This window comes from Acanthochromis polyacanthus, chromosome 9 (assembly GCF_021347895.1).
Source record: "Acanthochromis polyacanthus isolate Apoly-LR-REF ecotype Palm Island chromosome 9, KAUST_Apoly_ChrSc, whole genome shotgun sequence".
In the NCBI taxonomy this organism is placed as follows: Eukaryota; Metazoa; Chordata; class Actinopteri; family Pomacentridae; genus Acanthochromis; species Acanthochromis polyacanthus.
The window spans coordinates 25,954,704-25,973,134 of NC_067121.1; the positions used below are offsets into that span (position 1 = coordinate 25,954,704).

Here is an 18,431-nt window from a genome sequence, read left to right on the forward strand (position 1 = left end):
GAGTTGTGTGTGGGTGACTGACTGAACACACATTTCTGTTATTGTATGTGCTTGCTTGTCTGAGTGCGCATTGTAAAGGAGGATGTGCTACAGCGGCACCGCTATTGTTCCTACCTCCCCTCGTACTCTTCCTTCCTTCCTCTTCCCCAGGGTGTGGACAGAGAACAGAGACAGATTCCTCCTGTATTTGGAGATGACCCGTGGAGTTGTAGGTGATGATGACTGGCTCGGTGAAAAATAAGGCCAGGTGGCTATGAGAGGCCTACAAACCAGCCATCACCAGGGGCCATGCTGTGCTGTGTTGTGCCGTGCCACACTGTAGCGCCACTCCTCGCCGCGCCATTAAAAATGACAAATGCTCTCATCAGCTGCTGTCCCAAGTTAGCAACCGCTGCCTGATGCTCCTGAAGCCCTGTGTCTGCCCCAGTTCATCAGCTGGCCTTTGCCACCAGTGGAACAACCATTTATTAAGTGTGAGTCACCTTTCATTTGCAGTCTGTTTGATTTTTGTTATTGCCAAAGTTGGGAGTTGAAGGACCACAAAAGATACTTCAAATGGTTTAAATTTGTTGAGGGGAAATGCACAAATTTAGGTGACACACAATATTAAAACCCTAAAATTTACACTATTCTTTAGAACTAAAGCAGGCGAAATAAAAAAAAGGAAAAAAATCTGGGCCAGTGTGCTGTGAAGGGACAACTCTGAAGTATTAGGACATCCAGTGGCCCGGGGTAAAACCAGGCCCACTCAGGCTGCAGATTAACAACTCCATCCCAATTCTTCAACTCTGGGGACGCGGGGGGAAACAGAACTAGTCCAAGACAGGTGTATGGTTGTGGGCTACAGGGCGGCCACTGCCCCTTCCTCTTCTGAAACAGACCCCGGTCTTCTGCGTCCCTGCAGGGAAACCCCCATTGTGTGCACCATCTGTTGCAGCACAGGCGCAACACAAAAGGGGGTGAGAGAGGGGCAATGCGGAGGGAGCTGATGTTCAACGCCTGTTTAATATCACTGGGAGGTGCGGCTGTTAAAGAGCTTTTTCATTGCAGATGAGGGTTTAAAAGGTGAAGAGGCCAGATCATGTGTAGGGCTGCTTTAGACACTGACAAAAAGGCAGTTGTGTCAACACAGGTGAGAGGTCAGTTTAAGTGAGACTTTGTGGAAATAATGTGCAAAAAAAAATGCATGTGACTTGTGTAAAATTTGAGATAATACCCATTGCCGTCACACTTTGAGCTGGACGAGCTGCCATATGAGAGATCACTGACTGACAAATCTCTTCAACATCAGTCTGATTTTTCAACCTGTGAACAAATGTCGTTCAGATCGTCTCCCACGGGAGGAGAGGAGCTGGGCAGCTCGGCTTCTCCAGGCTTTTCCTGGAGGTGCAGTAGCAGCCCTAACCCGACTGGTGGCATCATTTCCCTTCAGTGCAGCGGACACCGCTTCAAATAGGTCAAGGAAAAGTTTTGTGTTTTGACAATGCGCGGTGGGCGGAGCGCTGGCTTGGCGATTGGCTGGTGAGTTTCAGCTCCCTGCTCCCTGATTGGCTCCGGTCTTCTAATGTGGGGCTACGAGCAGGCAATGTCGGGTCTCCCCCCCTCCAACTCCTCCCTCTACTCCCCCCCACCCCCCTCCTGCTCCTCGCACCCCTCGGCCTCTCCACTCCGCTCTTCCCCGTGCGCTGATTGTCACACATTGTTTACTACGGCTTGAAATGTGACTCACAACTAGAAGGCTATCTGCTGGAGTTTACCGCTCTGACAACTGAAGGGATTCTTTTGACGCGCGCCGTGCGTCTTTGGCTATCTGGGGGACAGGCTGTGGAGAATACCCTTTTCTGCCATGACAGTGGATTTGTTTGCGCTTTTATGCGTGCTGGTCATCACATCGTCTGCGATGGAAGGTAAATAAGAATTTGGGAACGCACTTGCTCTAGATGTGGAGATTGCTCTACCATCTCCAAGGCGCGCTTTGGGGATGCTTGCAGCGGTTTGCGGTGGGCAGCGCTGCGTCTCTGGCGCACAGGGGGATGTCATACACGTGGATCGCGGCGGAATGCTTTTTGCTTGTCCCTTTATTCCGGGGCAGCATCCCTCCCGCTCCACTCATTCTCACTAATGCCACTTGTTCTTGTTCTGACTTTGGTGTGGTTTGCAAATGCGCATCGGATCGTTTTCTGAGTGGCCATTCGTGCGTTTTAATCTGTTTCCCCTCTCAGATGTCTCTCACTCGCTCCGTGCAGCAGGAGCGCATGACAGAAGTCTCCTCTATTAATTGTGTTATTTTAGATCCTCATTATCCCACGAGCAATTAGTTACTCTCAGTGGGACGTGCAGGTTACGATGTAAGTGCTTGTCAAACCTGCGAGGAGTCCCGTCTCGTTTTTCATTAAACACAACAAATACACCACGAGAAGCTCCCTGGGCATCATTAGGAAGCATTTTAGAAATTGCAGAAGCAAACTCTCTTAGATGCGCATGGGAGAAGTCTCCTTGAAAGATGAATTTGATGCTGGTAGTGAATTTCTTCTTTTTACTGTTGGAAATGAAGCACTCTGTCAGTGTACTTGGGGGGCCTCTCCCCTTTTTGTCACACTACCCCTGTTTTCTCCTCTTCATCCATCTCCATTCCTTTTTTTTCTGTCTTTGTATCCATCTTCTATCCCCACTTTTCCCTCTCTCTCACACTCATCTGGACAAGCAGTGGGGCCACTAGTACAGTAGCTAATATCTTCCCATTTAAACATGTTTTTCATTTCCGCTGTGGCACCCAAGGGACCACACTCTGCGCTGTAGCCTCACACAGCTGCTGGGTGGATATCCCACCAGCATCATGGCTTTATAGTGTCTATTTTCTCACATTTTATTGTGTCATAGCTCTTCTTCTGCCAACAAAACACACAGGAACACATCAGCTCCCCCCCTCTATGACTGTCTGTATCCACTCCCACAAATAAGTAAATTAGAAGCACAATTAAAATGAGTTTTTATTTTCCTCTTTAATCATTCACAACTGTGCTGCTGGACTGTGCCCAGCTCTGGCTGTGCTCTATAATTCAGCGGCGGCGGCTTTCTTGTTTGTGTTCGTCAGATTTCCACACAGCTATGGATACAGAGCCCAGGCCCAAAATTGCTACCTCTGTGAGACGGGATATTTTGAGGTTCAAATGTTTACCCCTTGTGAAATGACAGCAGAAATGTAATTTCAGAAAGATGAGTGGAAGATGAGAGTGAAGAGTGAAATTTCCCTGCTAGGAAAAAGGAGGTGTGGGGTTTCTACTTAAAAAGATGGGATGAGAACGAAGCAGATGGGCAGGGAGATGGCCCCTGGGTTACCTCAGTAACAAGGATGAAAGTGATTTCCCTGTATGGGTGGCTAATTGAAAGGAGGTCGCCCCATGGGAAGGTTAAAATCTTCACTGATCTGAACTCCAATCTGTTGCTCTTTCATTTTTTTTTTTTTTGGTTTGTTTTGTGTGTGTGTGTGTGTTTGAAAGAGAGTGGAGCCACTGACCACATTATCCCTGCCTATCCTGTCACTCTTAATCTGATTATGAGATTAAATCGGCTGATAATCACAAAGTGTCAGAGATCCGTCTGTGTGCATGTGTGTGTCTTCAGTGCCTGTTTGTAACTTTAGACTAAGCAGCAGCTCTGACCATATGGAGAAACGGTGGTGTTGAATCGAACGATTTATTTGACCTCTCTGCACGCTTACGGTAAACACTGCACACATAATTGATGAACTGTGGGATGAAAATGAGGAGGAGGAGGAGGAGATGCTCTTGAGCATGGATGGGCAGGGAGACAACTGAGCATAGTGGAAAAAAATGAGATTTAAATTTGAAGTTGGAGCATACAGTAGTGTTTGTGTGTCTAAACAAGGCGTAACAAAAAGAGTGAAATGTCAATCTGATAAACTTGCTGGATTCATTCACCAAGCTCAGCTATCGAGCCTGCCACTCACGACATGTTATCAACAAAACGGCGACAAGTTTTTGAAGAGGGGCCGTCAGACCCAAAGCAGAAGGCTAACAGAGAAAAGGGGATTTGCATGGCATTAGAGGAAGCATGTGCAGTGCTCTGTTTCAACCCTATTTGTCTTCCCTCTTTTCTTTTCTCCCAACCATCTCCACCTTCTCTGCCTACTTTCCTCGACGCCTCTCCCTTTTCTTCCCTCATTTCTCTGCCCTAATCTGTCTTCCATAATTTTCTTCACTAATCTCCCTTCTTGCCTTCCCTCCTCACTCCTTCAGCTTGCTGCCTCTGTGTCATGTGGATGGTTCTTGCCAACAGCAGCAGTAATTCTCCTCCACTTACAGAGCCATTGCTTATTTCTGTTTGCCCTTAAACCAATTAGGCTTAGATAAGCCCGCTCATTTAACAGACTGGAACTAGGTGGTGGGAGGTGGAATGGAGGGAAGGGGGATGAAACAGCAAGTGAAGACAGACAGGGACCAAGGGATGTATAAAGATGAGAGAGAGAGAGAAGGAAGAAGGGAGGTCAGCGAGTTTCAGAAAAGATACAGTATGCGTGTTTTACAAATGAGTAGACTAAAATTGAGCAAGGCAAAGAAAGTAAATGATCTCTGAGCTGTCTCAGTTATCTGACATCCAATAGATGCCTGAGCTGCACTGGTGTAAAACAGCAGCAGCATTCAATATAAGTATAAGAGACTGTTAGTAATGTGCTGTAACCAGTCCCTCAGGATGCTGCGTTAAGTACCTACATTGCACAATGGTGATGCATCATCCAGAGAGGAAGGAATAGAGAATATTGTGGCTATTCGAATAGAGAATAGGTGTGATCGCTTAAACAATATGGAGGTCAGTACCACACGCTGTTCATAGACATTAATCAGCAGCCTTGGTGTGGAATTTTGATTAGAGAGGTCAGAGGACAGAGTGTTGAAGAACAACTTGCAGCCCCTGTGTCAGCAGCCCTGCTGGAGTGTCCTTGAGCAAGACACTGACTCAGCTCCAGGGGCATTGTCCCTTACCTGACCTCCTGTTGCTCACTGCAGGGAAGTCCGAATCTGCTTCCTGAGATTCATGGAGGTTCGTTTCCTAGTCAAAGCAGTGAAGCTCCTAGAATGTTGTTATGAGTGGCTTTAAATATAGATGTACCTTTGAAAAGCTAAAACGCTGATTTACTAGATCACTACCTTGCACGAATTGCGGCTTGGCAAGACTGAAGAGGCATTTGCGTGAGACACATGACTGTTCAAATGAAATGTACACTACTGTAGATGAATGCCAGCTTTTCTGCTTCACTCACTCATAAATATAAACTCTCCATGCACCTGACTTGCCAAACAGAACACTCACAGGGATGTGTCAATTGCGTGTTTTCATCTACAATATCTATTATAATCAATCTGATTTGAAAAAAATGTTCTATGCATTTTGCCCTTTTTGCATGCACTTTAAAACAACTGGTTGATTTTTGTGAGCTTTAAGAGTAGTTCTTAGGCTGGTCCAACATTTCTGGTCCGGCTGTACCGATCCCCTGTCCTGCAGTGAAAACTGATCTTGTATTGATGTAGACAGGTTTTGCGAGGCTAGCGCAGAGTTAAGAATTCTCTCCTGCTCGGTGTGTAAGTTGTGTGAGCTCACCAGCTGTGCGCAGGAGACAGCCTTTAAAAAGAGTCCTGTTGAGTCTCTAATGGATGTGAATGCAAGATTGCTCTTTTCCTCCGCTCTCTCGTTTTAAATTGTTGGGGGGAAAAAAGAGAGAGAAGAGAAGAATGGAAAATGCAAGCGTAACACAGGCCCACGGGTTGAGGCGCGGAGACTGAAAAGACATGAAGGATTATGTGTGTGAGTGCTCACATGAGTGTATTTTGGCCACGAGCACTACTGCTGACCTGGGACCACCTAAAGTAGAATTCAATTTTTCACTTGTTTTGCGGCGCCAGGAGTGTATTGTACATTTGGGTGCGCGTGTCGTCAGTATAGTGCTAAAGCTGTTATGGCTGGCGGGGGCAGTGAACATGGCCTGATCCCATAATGGAGGCTTTATTTTGCCCTCAGTGAAAAGACTACTTGGTGTTAAAACGCACTTAGGTAGTCTAGCCAGCAATGACGACCTCTGGTGCAAACCCCTGCCTGCAGCTCGTGTAGCTGTAGTCCTATGCGTTGTACTTCCTTTTTCTATATAACTATTATGCTTACGTGCTGGCAGTGTGGCAGAAATCTATAGTCTGTGGGTTTTTTTTCCTTCACATATTGCAGTAGGTTGTATATTGCGTATTTTCTGTTGGATAATATGATCACTGCCTCCTCACTCCCTATTTGTCTCTTTCTATCCTCGCACATGCACACACACATAACATATACACACACTAACACAGAGTCCCCCTCACAGCTCACCTTACCCCAGAGACATCTGAGCCTTGGGAGGGCCAGATGGTGGATGCAGGTTGGGAGCTTATGCATGTGCACATTTTTTGTGTGTACGTCTCAGTGTGAGAATGAGCGGTACCAAAGGAGAGGGGAATAGAGCAGAGTACGCTATGCCGAATGTGTGTACGTTTGTGCGTATCCTATTCCATTTTAATTCCAGACTCGGGACTCGCCGAGCAGATATCTCGTGTTCTTTACCATGTTGTCTTCCAGTGTCTTCCACACATTCCTGAGTCCTGAGATTTGCCGCGGAGATGCTATCAGCAGTGTCAGGTTCCACCCGTCATTGCTTCGTGCTTGGCCCTTATCGGAGCAGGTGGCCGACTGCGGGACGAGGGCTGCGGACTTATCTGTCCAATCTCAGGGATAAGCGGACCCACTGCATCAAGCAACATACGAAACATATTAGAGCACCGGAGTGAAAGCGGTGACGCTCGTGACACAGTTCAACCTCAAACTGTGTGAGTCATCTGTTTGCTAGTGGAGCCAGTTCTCTCGAATGGTAAACACAACGCAGACACGCACCCCCGCGGACCCATTCACCACCGAGGCCCGATGTGCACGAGAGCATAAACTTGGGAGATAACCCTCCAAGCCACACCTCGCGGGAAATGCAAGTAATTGATTGGCCGCAGTGAAGCAGCTTCCCCACCACTCAAGGACGGTGGTGTGAAAAATGTGCCTTTTCTCATTCTTTTTTTCTGTCTCTAAGGCGTGCTATTTTCTTCTCCATTATCACCTGTCCGAGAGATTGGGTGACAGTTGTTCAGTCAGCAGGAAAGGGGAGCCTCTCCGATATTTGGGGAGTTGAGAGGTGAGAAGAAAAAGCATTGATTATTGAGTCTCATTTCCCACTGTTTCACGCAGCCTGGCTCCGGGGGGCCTCTATACTTACAATCCTGATTTCGACCACCTTCTTTTCCACCCCACGGCCTCTTAAGCCCCCTGTCCACACCAGCCCTCCCGTCAACCAGCTCCTGCCAGTCCAGGTCCACAAAAGCCTGTTGTTGACTTAACTTTGCTGTCCGTTCCGTCTTGCCTGCTAGATTGTTCTTTTTAATTAAATCTGAGAGTAGTTGCAAGGCACACCCCCATCCCTTTTCACCCTCTTCCCCCCAAACCTTCCTGCCTGGGAATAATTGGTTGTTTCTCTCAACTTTGCTCCCCCTCCTCACCTGCCTCTTCCTCCCCGCCTGCCACACACACTTTTTTGGTTAAAAACAGATGCATTTATGAAGCATTATAGGGTCTGCTACAAGGGAGAGAAGTGAAACATGAGCCTGTCCTCCTTGAGATGTAATAGGCGCAGTATTAGCAGGCACAGGAAGAGGGGAAAGAGACTGTTGGGGTTGCAGGCTTGGAGGAACAAAGGGCTTCATTTATGATTGTTATAATGAGATCTGTTTTTGAGGCAGGCCCAGAATGATTTAATGTTACCTTTAAGCCCTAAGGCTAAGGCTTAAGGGCTGCAAGTGGGTAGGCTGGGGGGGCAGAGGCTGAGTATGGCGTGTGAGAAGGCAGGTATTGTGGCGCAGTGTATTTGTGGCTTCTAATGTGTGGGAAACTTTTTAAAAGTCTACAATCAAACTGATAAGAATATCAGTTTAGCTCACTGCGTACGCTTGATAACAACGCGGCATATTTATTTAGCAAATCCCTTGCCTCTCAAGTGTAAATGTACAATATATGAAGTTACCACTGTACAAGAAAAAAAAACAACTTGTGCTACATTTTGCATTTAAAGTGAATTAGCAGCCCAGAGGATCCTGCGTCTCCAGTGCTCAGAGGAATTAAAGGCAGAGCGTTAATAGGGCTGAAATTACGGACGGTGGTGGAAGCTGCTCCACTTCTGATTAAATAAAAGCCGGCTCCTCCACAGGCTGTTTCTCATAGGGACTGACAAGCTCACACACACACACGCACAGATGTTAATGTGCAAGATCCTCAACACACACACACGCGCGTGGCCATACACTCGCACAGCTTTGATGTGTGGAAAGGAAATGAGTAGAGACTGAGAGCTAAGGGCCTGGGCCTGGGGCCTGTCCCATTATTAATGAGTAAGTGCCAGAGCCTCTCCCAGGTTCAGGACATGTGGACATATTTCACTATTCGCCTGCCCTTCTCCTCACCATAAATGTAATCTCTTATTAAACATTAGCTTCTTGGCCAGAGAGAGGGGCAGAAGAAGTGCGCGTGAATATTTGTGTCTCTCTGTGTGTGTCTGCGTTAGCATGAGAAATGAAAATTGTGCGGTGGAGAAAAATGAAGTAGCGGCGTAGTGCGAAATGGAATGCCAGCTTCCGAGAGGGACACTGATGGGCCAGTAAGTAGCAGTGGTGGGAGGACAGTTTTCACCCGGCATAACGCAGAATCCCTCTGCCAGGCCAATTTCAACCTGCCCTATGCTGTCCACTTCTCTAGCTGGATAAGAAGAGAGCATTTTTGGAGGTAATTAACTATTGATTTGAAGCACAGAGGGTAATGGGAAATGAGTGGACAGTATCTCGATCTACCAGCAGTCTCCTGGCTGGCTGGAGAACAACTAAAAAAAAAAAAAAACTGACAGGGTGAAAGAGGCATTTCCCTAGAAGAAGCAAGCTCAAAGATTTGTTTTGCTTTCAAGTTCTGTTCTCTGTATTTAGGCAAAGTGAATATACCAGGGAAAAAAAACATACAAATTGGAATCAGGATCCTGGGAATGCCTGCTGGTTGAAAATGCAGGCTTATGCATATCAGGTTCTTTCATCCAATATCCAATCTCATTTATTATATTTTCCCCAGTTGGCGTATTTATTACATTTATGTTTTGTTTTGATGGTCGACTCGACAAACTAATCCCGATCCATGTTGACCTATTGACTCACCCTCCTTTCATGAATAGTTATGATGGTATGAGCTAAGAGGACTCGGTTTAATGTGATGCATCCTGAGGACACATATCAAACAAGCATCCTCAAGTTATACATTTTTCACAGATGGTATTTAATATATCATTCCAAATTCCCCGTATAGAGATTCTGTTGTGTTCCCTCCTCTGCGTTCTCCTTCCACAGCTTTGTGCTGTTTTGTTTTTGTTCGAAGCGGGGTAGAGGACAAGGATTAGGACTCATTTGTGCAAGAGAACAGAGGCGATGAGGGACAAAGAGACGGAGAGGGAGAGAAAGATAGGCCTGTATCTGCCTACAATCTTATTTGCGCTAATGAGGAGGCTGGTGGTTCTGGCTGCTAACCCTTAAGCACATCCAGCCCTTTCGAGTGTGTACGCCTGCATGCATCTTCATGAGAGTACATCTCCTTGGATGTCTGTGGGGATTGTGATTTGCCGTTTTATAATAAATCTCTCTCTAATAAATGATGTGGAGAAGATTGCTTGTTGCTGTAAGTCACGGCAGTCTGTGTGTCCGCTGTTGGTGTGAGCTTGTTTGCTGTGGTTGTTGTTACATTTATAAAGTATGTCTTGATTCAACTAGTTAGCACGGCAGTCACAGTGGTATTCTCCTGCCTCACCGCTGTATTGGGGCTCACTGAACAGAATAAAATTTGTGACCCCCCTTTCCAATTGTTCCCTTCCTCCTCATCCCTTATTCCTATGAAGTCTGTCTCCTCCCTTTTTTCTCCCAAGGCTGGGCATTTAAAGCGGCGTGCCTTTGATGTGAGCTTCACACACTGTTAGACACCCACCCAGCAGATTGACACTGATGTCTGGGCGGAGTCAGCCCATTTCTGAGAGCTGGGGAAATGAACTGCTTGAAATACTGTACACACATACGATATGCAGTCAGGTGGTTTTTAAATAAAGTAAAGTGGAATGTGGATGTGAATGAACAGATGTGCTCGTTTTTCTAGCATGGCCGCACTGCACTCAGCTGATGACATGTCAGGATGACAAACGTTCCCACTAAGCCAAGCTGAATGTAATTGTACAGCGGTTTTCCTGGTGTTTTACAAGTGTGTCACATCAGCTTTAGAGGAAGTTCTGTTAAAATCAAAAGATAGATCCTTGACAGATAAGTGATGCGATATTATTAATGTGGAATATACACGACTGGCCTCTTTTTTATCATTAATTCTCGATCTAAACGCAGCAGCAGCGTGGCCTTACATCTTTACTACATGCTCAGTGAATGATGAATGGTTTGTAAAGGCCTAACTAGACAGGGAGTGTGTGAGTTGTGTGTGTGTGTGTAAATGATTGTTTATTGTGCAAATTTAAAGATATAATTTGTGCATATGTCTGGTTTAAGGATCTGTGGGATAAGCTGGTTTCCCACTTTGCAAGTGAGTCTGTGATGTATAGCACATTATCATTATGATGGGCTGTAATTTGCATCGTTTTCAAGGTGTATAGCTGCGCCATGTCAACGTTTTTAAGATTCGCATAACAAAAATTGCAGGTTTGGATTTTGGTTACATTAAGCCTAAAAAATCCTTGTGTTATACGTTTTGCTCTCTGACATCAACATTGAAATTCTCATCATGATATCCTACAGAAACACTGTCCGTCACAAATCATGGATTAATGATGTAATCACGATAGCCCTAGTAAAGCATGTCTGCTGTGTAATTCATTGGCCATTTAATCGGCCATTGGTATTCACTCCAACTCACCATGTGCTCTTTTTAGGTTTTTTTTTTGTTTTTGCATGGGAAGATTTCAACACTTTCATTGTTCATAGTTGCATGGTAAATCTCAAAAGAAAATGTGTATTTGCATCAAAGAGCTGGGCATTGCTGGAATCTCTGTATCACTGTGGATGTATTTGTCAGCACACGCTAAACAACACTGATTTCTGCCAGGGAGGTCTTGGAGATCTTTCCGTATGTGTTATCACTTTCATGCCAGAGAGCACGTTGTGTTTTTTTCCTTGTGAAAGGCCATCATTTCAGTCTTAGAGTGCTTAGGTTTGAATGAATCACATTGCTGAGGTTCTCCCAACCTTTGGAGGTGAATATAGCATGCTCCAACCTGCGCTAATGACAATACTGACTGTGTAATACGGATCGCAAAACGGCTGTCTGGACAAAAGCAGCTGGCCAAGCAGAGTCATGCAGGGGTGTGTTAGTACTGGGACAGTCTCCTGGGCTTTTGTTCTCCGTGCCAAAGCGTTAGTCTTCCCTTCCTCAGACAACACTAAACAGGTTAGGACAATAAAGGAACAATGTCTGGATTCCTTTGTCTTGGAGATTTTCAAAGGCTGTGCTTAAGCCTGATGCGATTTGCAGATTCCTGTTCTTTATTTGTACGTCTTTTCTTTTTTTTTCATCTAATTAATTCATGAGAAATGTTCTTTCCCTGTGATGGTGGGTACGTGTACAAACATGCATGTGTTTACAGATACTGATGTGTGATATTCACTCTGTTCGTTTTTTTTTAAATGCTGTAGTAGTGTACGTGAAGATTGATGACTCGTCCCTCTTTGTAAGTGAATAAAGAGACTCCATTAAAATCGTAACAGTCCACATAGTTTCAGGCATGTTTACTCTGGTTTTTTAGGTTTGAAAAATAAATGCTCTCAGCTTCAAAATTTGCTTTTATGTCTTCAATGATCTAGAAACCCACCATTCATTTGGCATTTATGAAAGCTGCTTGATATATGAACTTGCCTATAACCCGAGCTGGAACAGAGGCACAGATGTGGATTGCTCTCATCGTGTGATGTTTATACCTCCTGACAAGGTCGGTGTGTGAGTCTGTGAGTGTGTCTGTGTATATGTTTGCGTCAGTATATTCAAGCATGTATAAAAAAAAAAAATCACTCGGCTTCCTCTAAAAGGTCTCTCAGACACCTGTCAATGATTGGTCGAAAGAGGACACCTTCTTGCTGCTGTTATTGACGGCTGAAAACATAGACGGAGTGTTGAGAGTGACTTGAATTTCTCCATATGTTTTCAATCAATTTGAGGCTCAGGTAATGCTTTGAAAATCTGCTCCTGCCTTTGATAAACATCACTCGGCAGCTTCTAAAAGGAAAAGCATGATAGATGGTGAAATGGATGGGTTGTGTATCTCAAAAAAAAAAACTGAGAAGAAAAAAAAAGCATACAAGAAGCCTCTATCTCTCTCTGTCTGTTGTCTTGACTCTAAAGATTGATTGTGAATCGTCCAGGACGTATGAGCGTTGCGATCATATCATGGATCACAGCATGGGGAGGGAATGACAGATGTCGTTTGTTTATTTGAGAGGCGAGTGTGTGTCTGATGGATTGGCTGTGTTTGATGGATACAAGGATGATTTGTCATCTCTTATGTGTCTCTTTGTGTTTTTGTAAACATTTAACAGGGCACGCTGAGGGATTGTCCTGTGTAGAACGTTGTCCCAAAGTTGGTCAGCCAATCACTTCAAGGACATGTATAGTCTATGTGATACAATAGATTAAATTTATGTGTACATGGCTGCTCAAATACTGTCTTTCGTGCACATTCTATATTATAATTTTCTTGGGGATCTACATCAGACATCTCCCGAAGCACATTATTTTATAGGACATTTATCAAAACTCAGTAATGTTACATTCTTCCAGACTTAATATGTCTCAAAGAAATGGGACGCCTCACTGGGGTGATGGGTGATGAGGGGGCAATTGAAGGAGGGGTTAAGTGTGTTTCAGTCAAGGTCGTTTTGAGTGGCATATGTACCCTATTTAGGAGCCCCAAAACCACTTACTAGTGTAGCCATGAATGGACCTGAATCTTGTTGTGATCGCTACACTGGATATTAGTTACTGTACCAAAAAAATGCCCACAGGTGAACACTAAATCATAATTGCATAGGGTGCTCTGCTCTCAGCTGGTGCGCAGATGAGGTCATTAGTATGGGTGGCCATTTCTATCCTAACAGCTACTGATTGCTTTGCCTTTCACATCTTCGTGACATCAGCACATTACTAATTGACAGATAATTGCCAATAATCACGAGATGGATCAGTGCGAGTGCAATTAACGAAGCTTGCCGCAGCATATGCCAGTTCCTTTAAGAAATCTAAACTGATCAGTTTGTCCTTGTTTAGTGGAGCAGCTTGATCCTGTGCATTTTCCCAAGAACATTGTTGGAAACAGCTGTCAATTGTATATGTATTACGGTCATGTTAAGGACATTCCCTTTGCAATGTGTACAACGATGTTTGCTGCCTCTGTGAGAGATAAAAGCCAGGCGCTTGTAATGGGATCCTGTCTGTTGGGAAAAGATGGAGGAAATCGCTGGGAGCAGGAATGCGCTTGACTTGTTCGTTTGGGTCAGTGAAGGAAGTGCCGGTGTGTGTTTGCATGTGCGTCTGTGTGTCGTCCAAAACTGTGTTTGCTCGGCAATAGAAAAACTGAAATGTGATATGAATATCCTTTCCATTCTTCCGTGAAAGTACCTGAAAATACTCCTGAAAGGGTCCCATTTAGACTCGCTCCCAGACAATACAGTACAATGCTCCTGATGACAGGCTAACTGGGGGAGGAAATAGCCCTGCTTGGGTCAACATAATAGCGGAATATTCTGGAAGCCACAGGAGGGATTTATGGAAGCAAATAGTCTTTTTCTAACATTCAGTGAAGCAGTGTGTATGGTGTATTTGTGTGTCTGAACAGTGTGTGCAGTTGACATGCTGACCTTTGCTGTATGTGAACCACATCCTGTGATGTGTGAGATGTGTGAATTGGAGCCTTGCCTCACCTGTCAGTCAGATGAAGAGATCATTAGAGGTGTCACACTGAAATCTCCCATCTCTCTAATCAGCTGTCATACTAACAACACCAAATTCTACATGTGCGTATTCCCAGCTGCCAAATACGAGCTCATGAGTTCAAGCTGAATACACAATGGAATTGAAAACTTTAAGATTTTCCTTGAGAATTGTTGTCAGGTGCTCATTCCCTCTCGCCACGATGCTCTCCTGGGCAGGAGATGACTCCATCTTGGAGTCCATATGGACCTCATGTTGCATCCATGCTGCTCTCTAACAGTGAGGGGATGGCAATTAGCGCGACATTTGCTGAGAATGGCATGGAACCAGAGACCTGTCACCTCTGCTTCACAGCTCTGTCTTTGAAGACATGCATGTGTATGTGTGTGCGTGTGTTCATGCATGTGTGTCAGCATGCAATGGAAGAGGGAGAAATTCATATCATATCACGGCACCTGCTTCACAGCAGGTGGTGGGGCTGCCTCACCAGGACGATGTGTGTGTGCGCGGAAGGAAGGGGGAGGGCAGGGTGTAGCGATTGGCATATTGCGTGTGATCAGAGGCAGAGCAGCATCTAAATGCATGCAGTTACTTGTAATCAATGTTACAGCATATCCCTTTGGGTATGCTAATGTATTCTAAAATGCTAATGTATTTCAGTGCCAAACCCCTAAGTTGTATCATCTGAGTGAATGAGCGATGGTGCACACAGTGACAATGAGATGAAAATCTGCTTGAGGATTGTCATACAGTATCTTGGGGAAATTAATTCCTGCACACAGTTACTGAGAACCCGTATCACACTACTACTGGCATATGCATCCTTAGGTGGCAGCCTTTGCTTCCTGTTTGTTAGAATTATTTGATGGAAGTTTGAAAGTCCCTTTGATGTCTCGAGTGAAGGACTGATGTGGCGCAACATGGTCATTGATGTGGATGGAGAATCTGATAGGGTAGGCTGCAGTCACCCCTGGAGACTCACAACTGCAGTTCAGGAAAAAAAAAAACCCTCATGTTTTTTCTCTCACAATTTGAATATCCAGTTATTTGTATATTGGCTTCATGTTGGCCACCAGAAGATTTTTTGTGGTGACTTCAGACCCATCTGCCATTGCTCAGATTTGCGTGTAGGCAATGTCTGAAACCACAGACTTTTGTATACTAATCATAAGGTGTCCTATTAACTAAGCAACACGTGATGAAAAAATGAGAAATGTGGTGATATCTCTGGTTTTCATTCCAAAACTCTGGTCCAAGCTCAGTAAAACATGGTGTCTGTCAACCAAAAGTCCAGGTTGTACCAAATTCTCCCAGTTTGACTGCTTCTAAGATGTACTGACACTACATATACATCACACGATCAGCAATGTGTCAAAAGTCATCAGAACTGATATTATGGGCTGCCTTGTTGGCCAAGCATTAATGACGGCAACCATAAACTGCACAGACCAGCCAATGACCCCGCCCTGCTTTCATTTTTTATCATCGCTCTGCTGTGAAATCTCAAAAACAGGCACAAAATGCTGCCAAAAATGTCACATAGAATCTGCTTCACACGCTACCCGGATTGACTGGATCACATTAGGGAGACATTGGAAACTTTGTTTTCTGTTTTCTTTCATTTTGTTAGTAGTCAGACAATCAATATTTCTGCCTCTCCCGCCTTGTCTGTCTCTTTCTCTCCGACCATCCACACAGTATAGCGGCAGGTTGTGTAACATGTTGGTCGGCTTTGTGCTCACAGATGATGACTTCTGACAGTTGCCCACATTTTTGGAATAAGCTTTGTGTTGAGTGAGTGTGCGCGCTATGTGTGTGTTTTTTGGTTGAAAAACGCGACTGCAGATGTGTTTGTGCACGACTGTGGGCGTGCATGCTATAGTGACAGCTGACAAGGCCCACGCTTCTTAAATTAGCCTTGCTGTCTGGCCCCTTGGGAAGGCATGGATGTTCAGATATGGAAGAATATTTAATGCTGCAATCCCCGCTTTATTCCCTATGGAATAGCTTAGCATCCTAGCCCCTCTCCTATACCTCCTCGTCAGGGTGAACTTATCCTGCACATGGCGTAAGGGAATCTGGGGCTGGGGTTGCACCAGTTCCAGTGTTTATCAAAGTAAATGTGTTGCCTTTTTGGTTTGGGAAGGTTGCTTGCATAGAATAGGGATGCATAGTGTTTTGCTTCTCCATCATATTTGCAGAATATCTTGAAGACTGTGTGCTTCATTTAGTTTCCGCATGGTGCTGAGTTAAGTTAAGCCTACAAAATATTTACATTAAGCATCTTGACTGCCACCATTCTAGTAATTTATTCATGGAATAAAGTAGTGGAGAGGTTATTGTCAGCACTGCTGGATTTGCCGCACTTTTAGAGACACAAAGGGTTGTCAGTGACATCGTATTGCTAATGAACTTGTATAGGTTAGTGATTTTTAATGCGAGTCAAATGATTTTGGAGCCGTAGTAATCTGGAGGTCATCAATCTGGCATTAGGGTGTATTGTGTGGCTTTGTGCGTGTGGGTATGTGTGTGACTGGATAGATAAAGGAATGAAAAGGGTCCCCATGTGACTTGAGCTTTATTAAAGAGAAGTTAATGAGTTCCCCTGTCTGACTCTCTCATTTTTCCTCCCCTCCCAATTTATTCTAAGCTCCATCTCTTCCCCCATCCTACTAATATTCCTTCTGCTTGTACAGTCGCTAAAAGTATATTCACGTTTCAGGCATGCTGCCGTTGCCCTTGTGAGTGAATTACAAAAAACGGAGCCATTGCAGCATTGGGAGCGAAAATATCAAGCCATTTGGTTACATCCCAATTTCTGTTGCCCTTTTTCTCTTTCTCTGGTGGTCTGCCACTCTCATCTATCCCTGTGCACCAAAAGAATCTCGCCGTCATCGCTGGCTGCTGGTTGGATTTTCATGCTAATTCAAGCAGATCCATCTGACTAATGCCGATCACAGATGTTCTGCACTGTCCCTAGTGTTGGTGCGTGTGTGCATGCTCATTCATTTGTGTCTCCATAATCACAGTGCTTGATTCTTATGATGTTCTGATCCACCGACAACAAAGCACATAGTCTTTGCTCTTGAAAATGAGATCTCTATAAATCAAATGCCTGTAGCGGTGGCGATACCTGTGATGCTGACAATTTTCCACAGTGACTCCGACTCCAGCGTTTACCTTGTGGCTCGATACAAAGGTGCGCTGGCAGTCTGTCATGTTTTACTGAGCTGCAAGAATTATGGCGGTGGAGGAAACTCACTGTGTCTGCAGGCCGTGAAAAGTTGATAATAACTGGTGGCACTTTGTAGAACTTGTTAACTTGCGGAGGAAGGAAAAAAAAACCTGTGGAAGAGGAAGAGGAAGAGGTAGGCGAGGACAGAGACAAAGAGCGAGCCGTGTTCGTTTGCTCTCTCCTGGGGCACAGAATGCAGCAAGTGACCTGACATGCTCGCAAAATAGTGCTTCACCGCTGTAGCATCAATCTGCTTGTCCTAGTGCAGAGGCAGGAAGAGAGCAGCGGTGCGAACACACAATGCTCCGTCTCCGAACACTTTGTACAGTTGCTCCTCTTTCACGTTCGCTGGAGAAATTGCACAGAGAAAGCAGACATGGCGGCAAGCACACATAAACAGACACAAACAGAAATGAGACCAGTGATGCTGCTTCTTTCTCTAAAACTACTGCGACATGAGAACAACAGGTAAGGCTTGGGGGAAAAAAGAGATTGTCTCAGTGTCACGAGTTTCCTGTTTCCCGTGTTTCCTCACAATCTCCAGCTACGTGTTTTTTTGAGCTGCACATAAATGAGCACAAATCTGTCCCATGTTTTTATAGTACAATGAGAATTGAAACCCAGCATACTCCATGTCATCTGATTCCCTTCCAGTTTCATACTGGAGGCTTCCCCCTCTCTCTCTCTCTCTCTCCCGCTGACTGTTGCCATCTGGGCTTTTGATCCAGTGGAAATACTCTGACAGGCCTATTTGAGGGGCCAACGGAAGAGAGATGACATTGTGTTGCAGCAAATCCATAGTGGGGACAGGCAGGGGGCACTATCACAAGCCTTGTGGAGTCTGTCTTAAAAAGGCAGGGGGATAGTATGGCCGTCTGGAAAATCTATGCAGTGTGATGTGACTGACATTGTATGCGATTTGTTGGATCCTCATTGGACAGGGCAAGCTGACACATCTGTGGCAGGAAGCCAAATCAACTCTGATTTACAGCGCACCAGCATCTAGAAGAGGGGGCCTTTCCAGTCACCCGGCCATTACAGAAGATGTATTGTGAGGCGAAGCACAGCATCAAAAAACAATCACTCAGAGAGACGCACATACACAAACATACAA

General features: G+C 45.0%; 1 protein-coding gene across 2 annotated transcripts in view; it reads left to right on the forward strand.

Moving 5' to 3' along the window:
• Positions 1–1,632: 1,632 nt before the first annotated feature.
• Positions 1,633–18,431, forward strand: part of LOC110951754 (ephrin type-B receptor 1-B) — a 162,967-nt gene continuing 146,168 nt past the window's right edge. For both annotated transcript variants that reach the window (XM_022194981.2, XM_022194982.2), the window contains exon 1: positions 1,633–1,907. In XM_022194981.2, the coding sequence (XP_022050673.2) occupies positions 1,847–1,907 (61 nt within the window). In that variant the 5' untranslated portion in view covers positions 1,633–1,846. The remainder of the gene's footprint in view (positions 1,908–18,431) is intronic.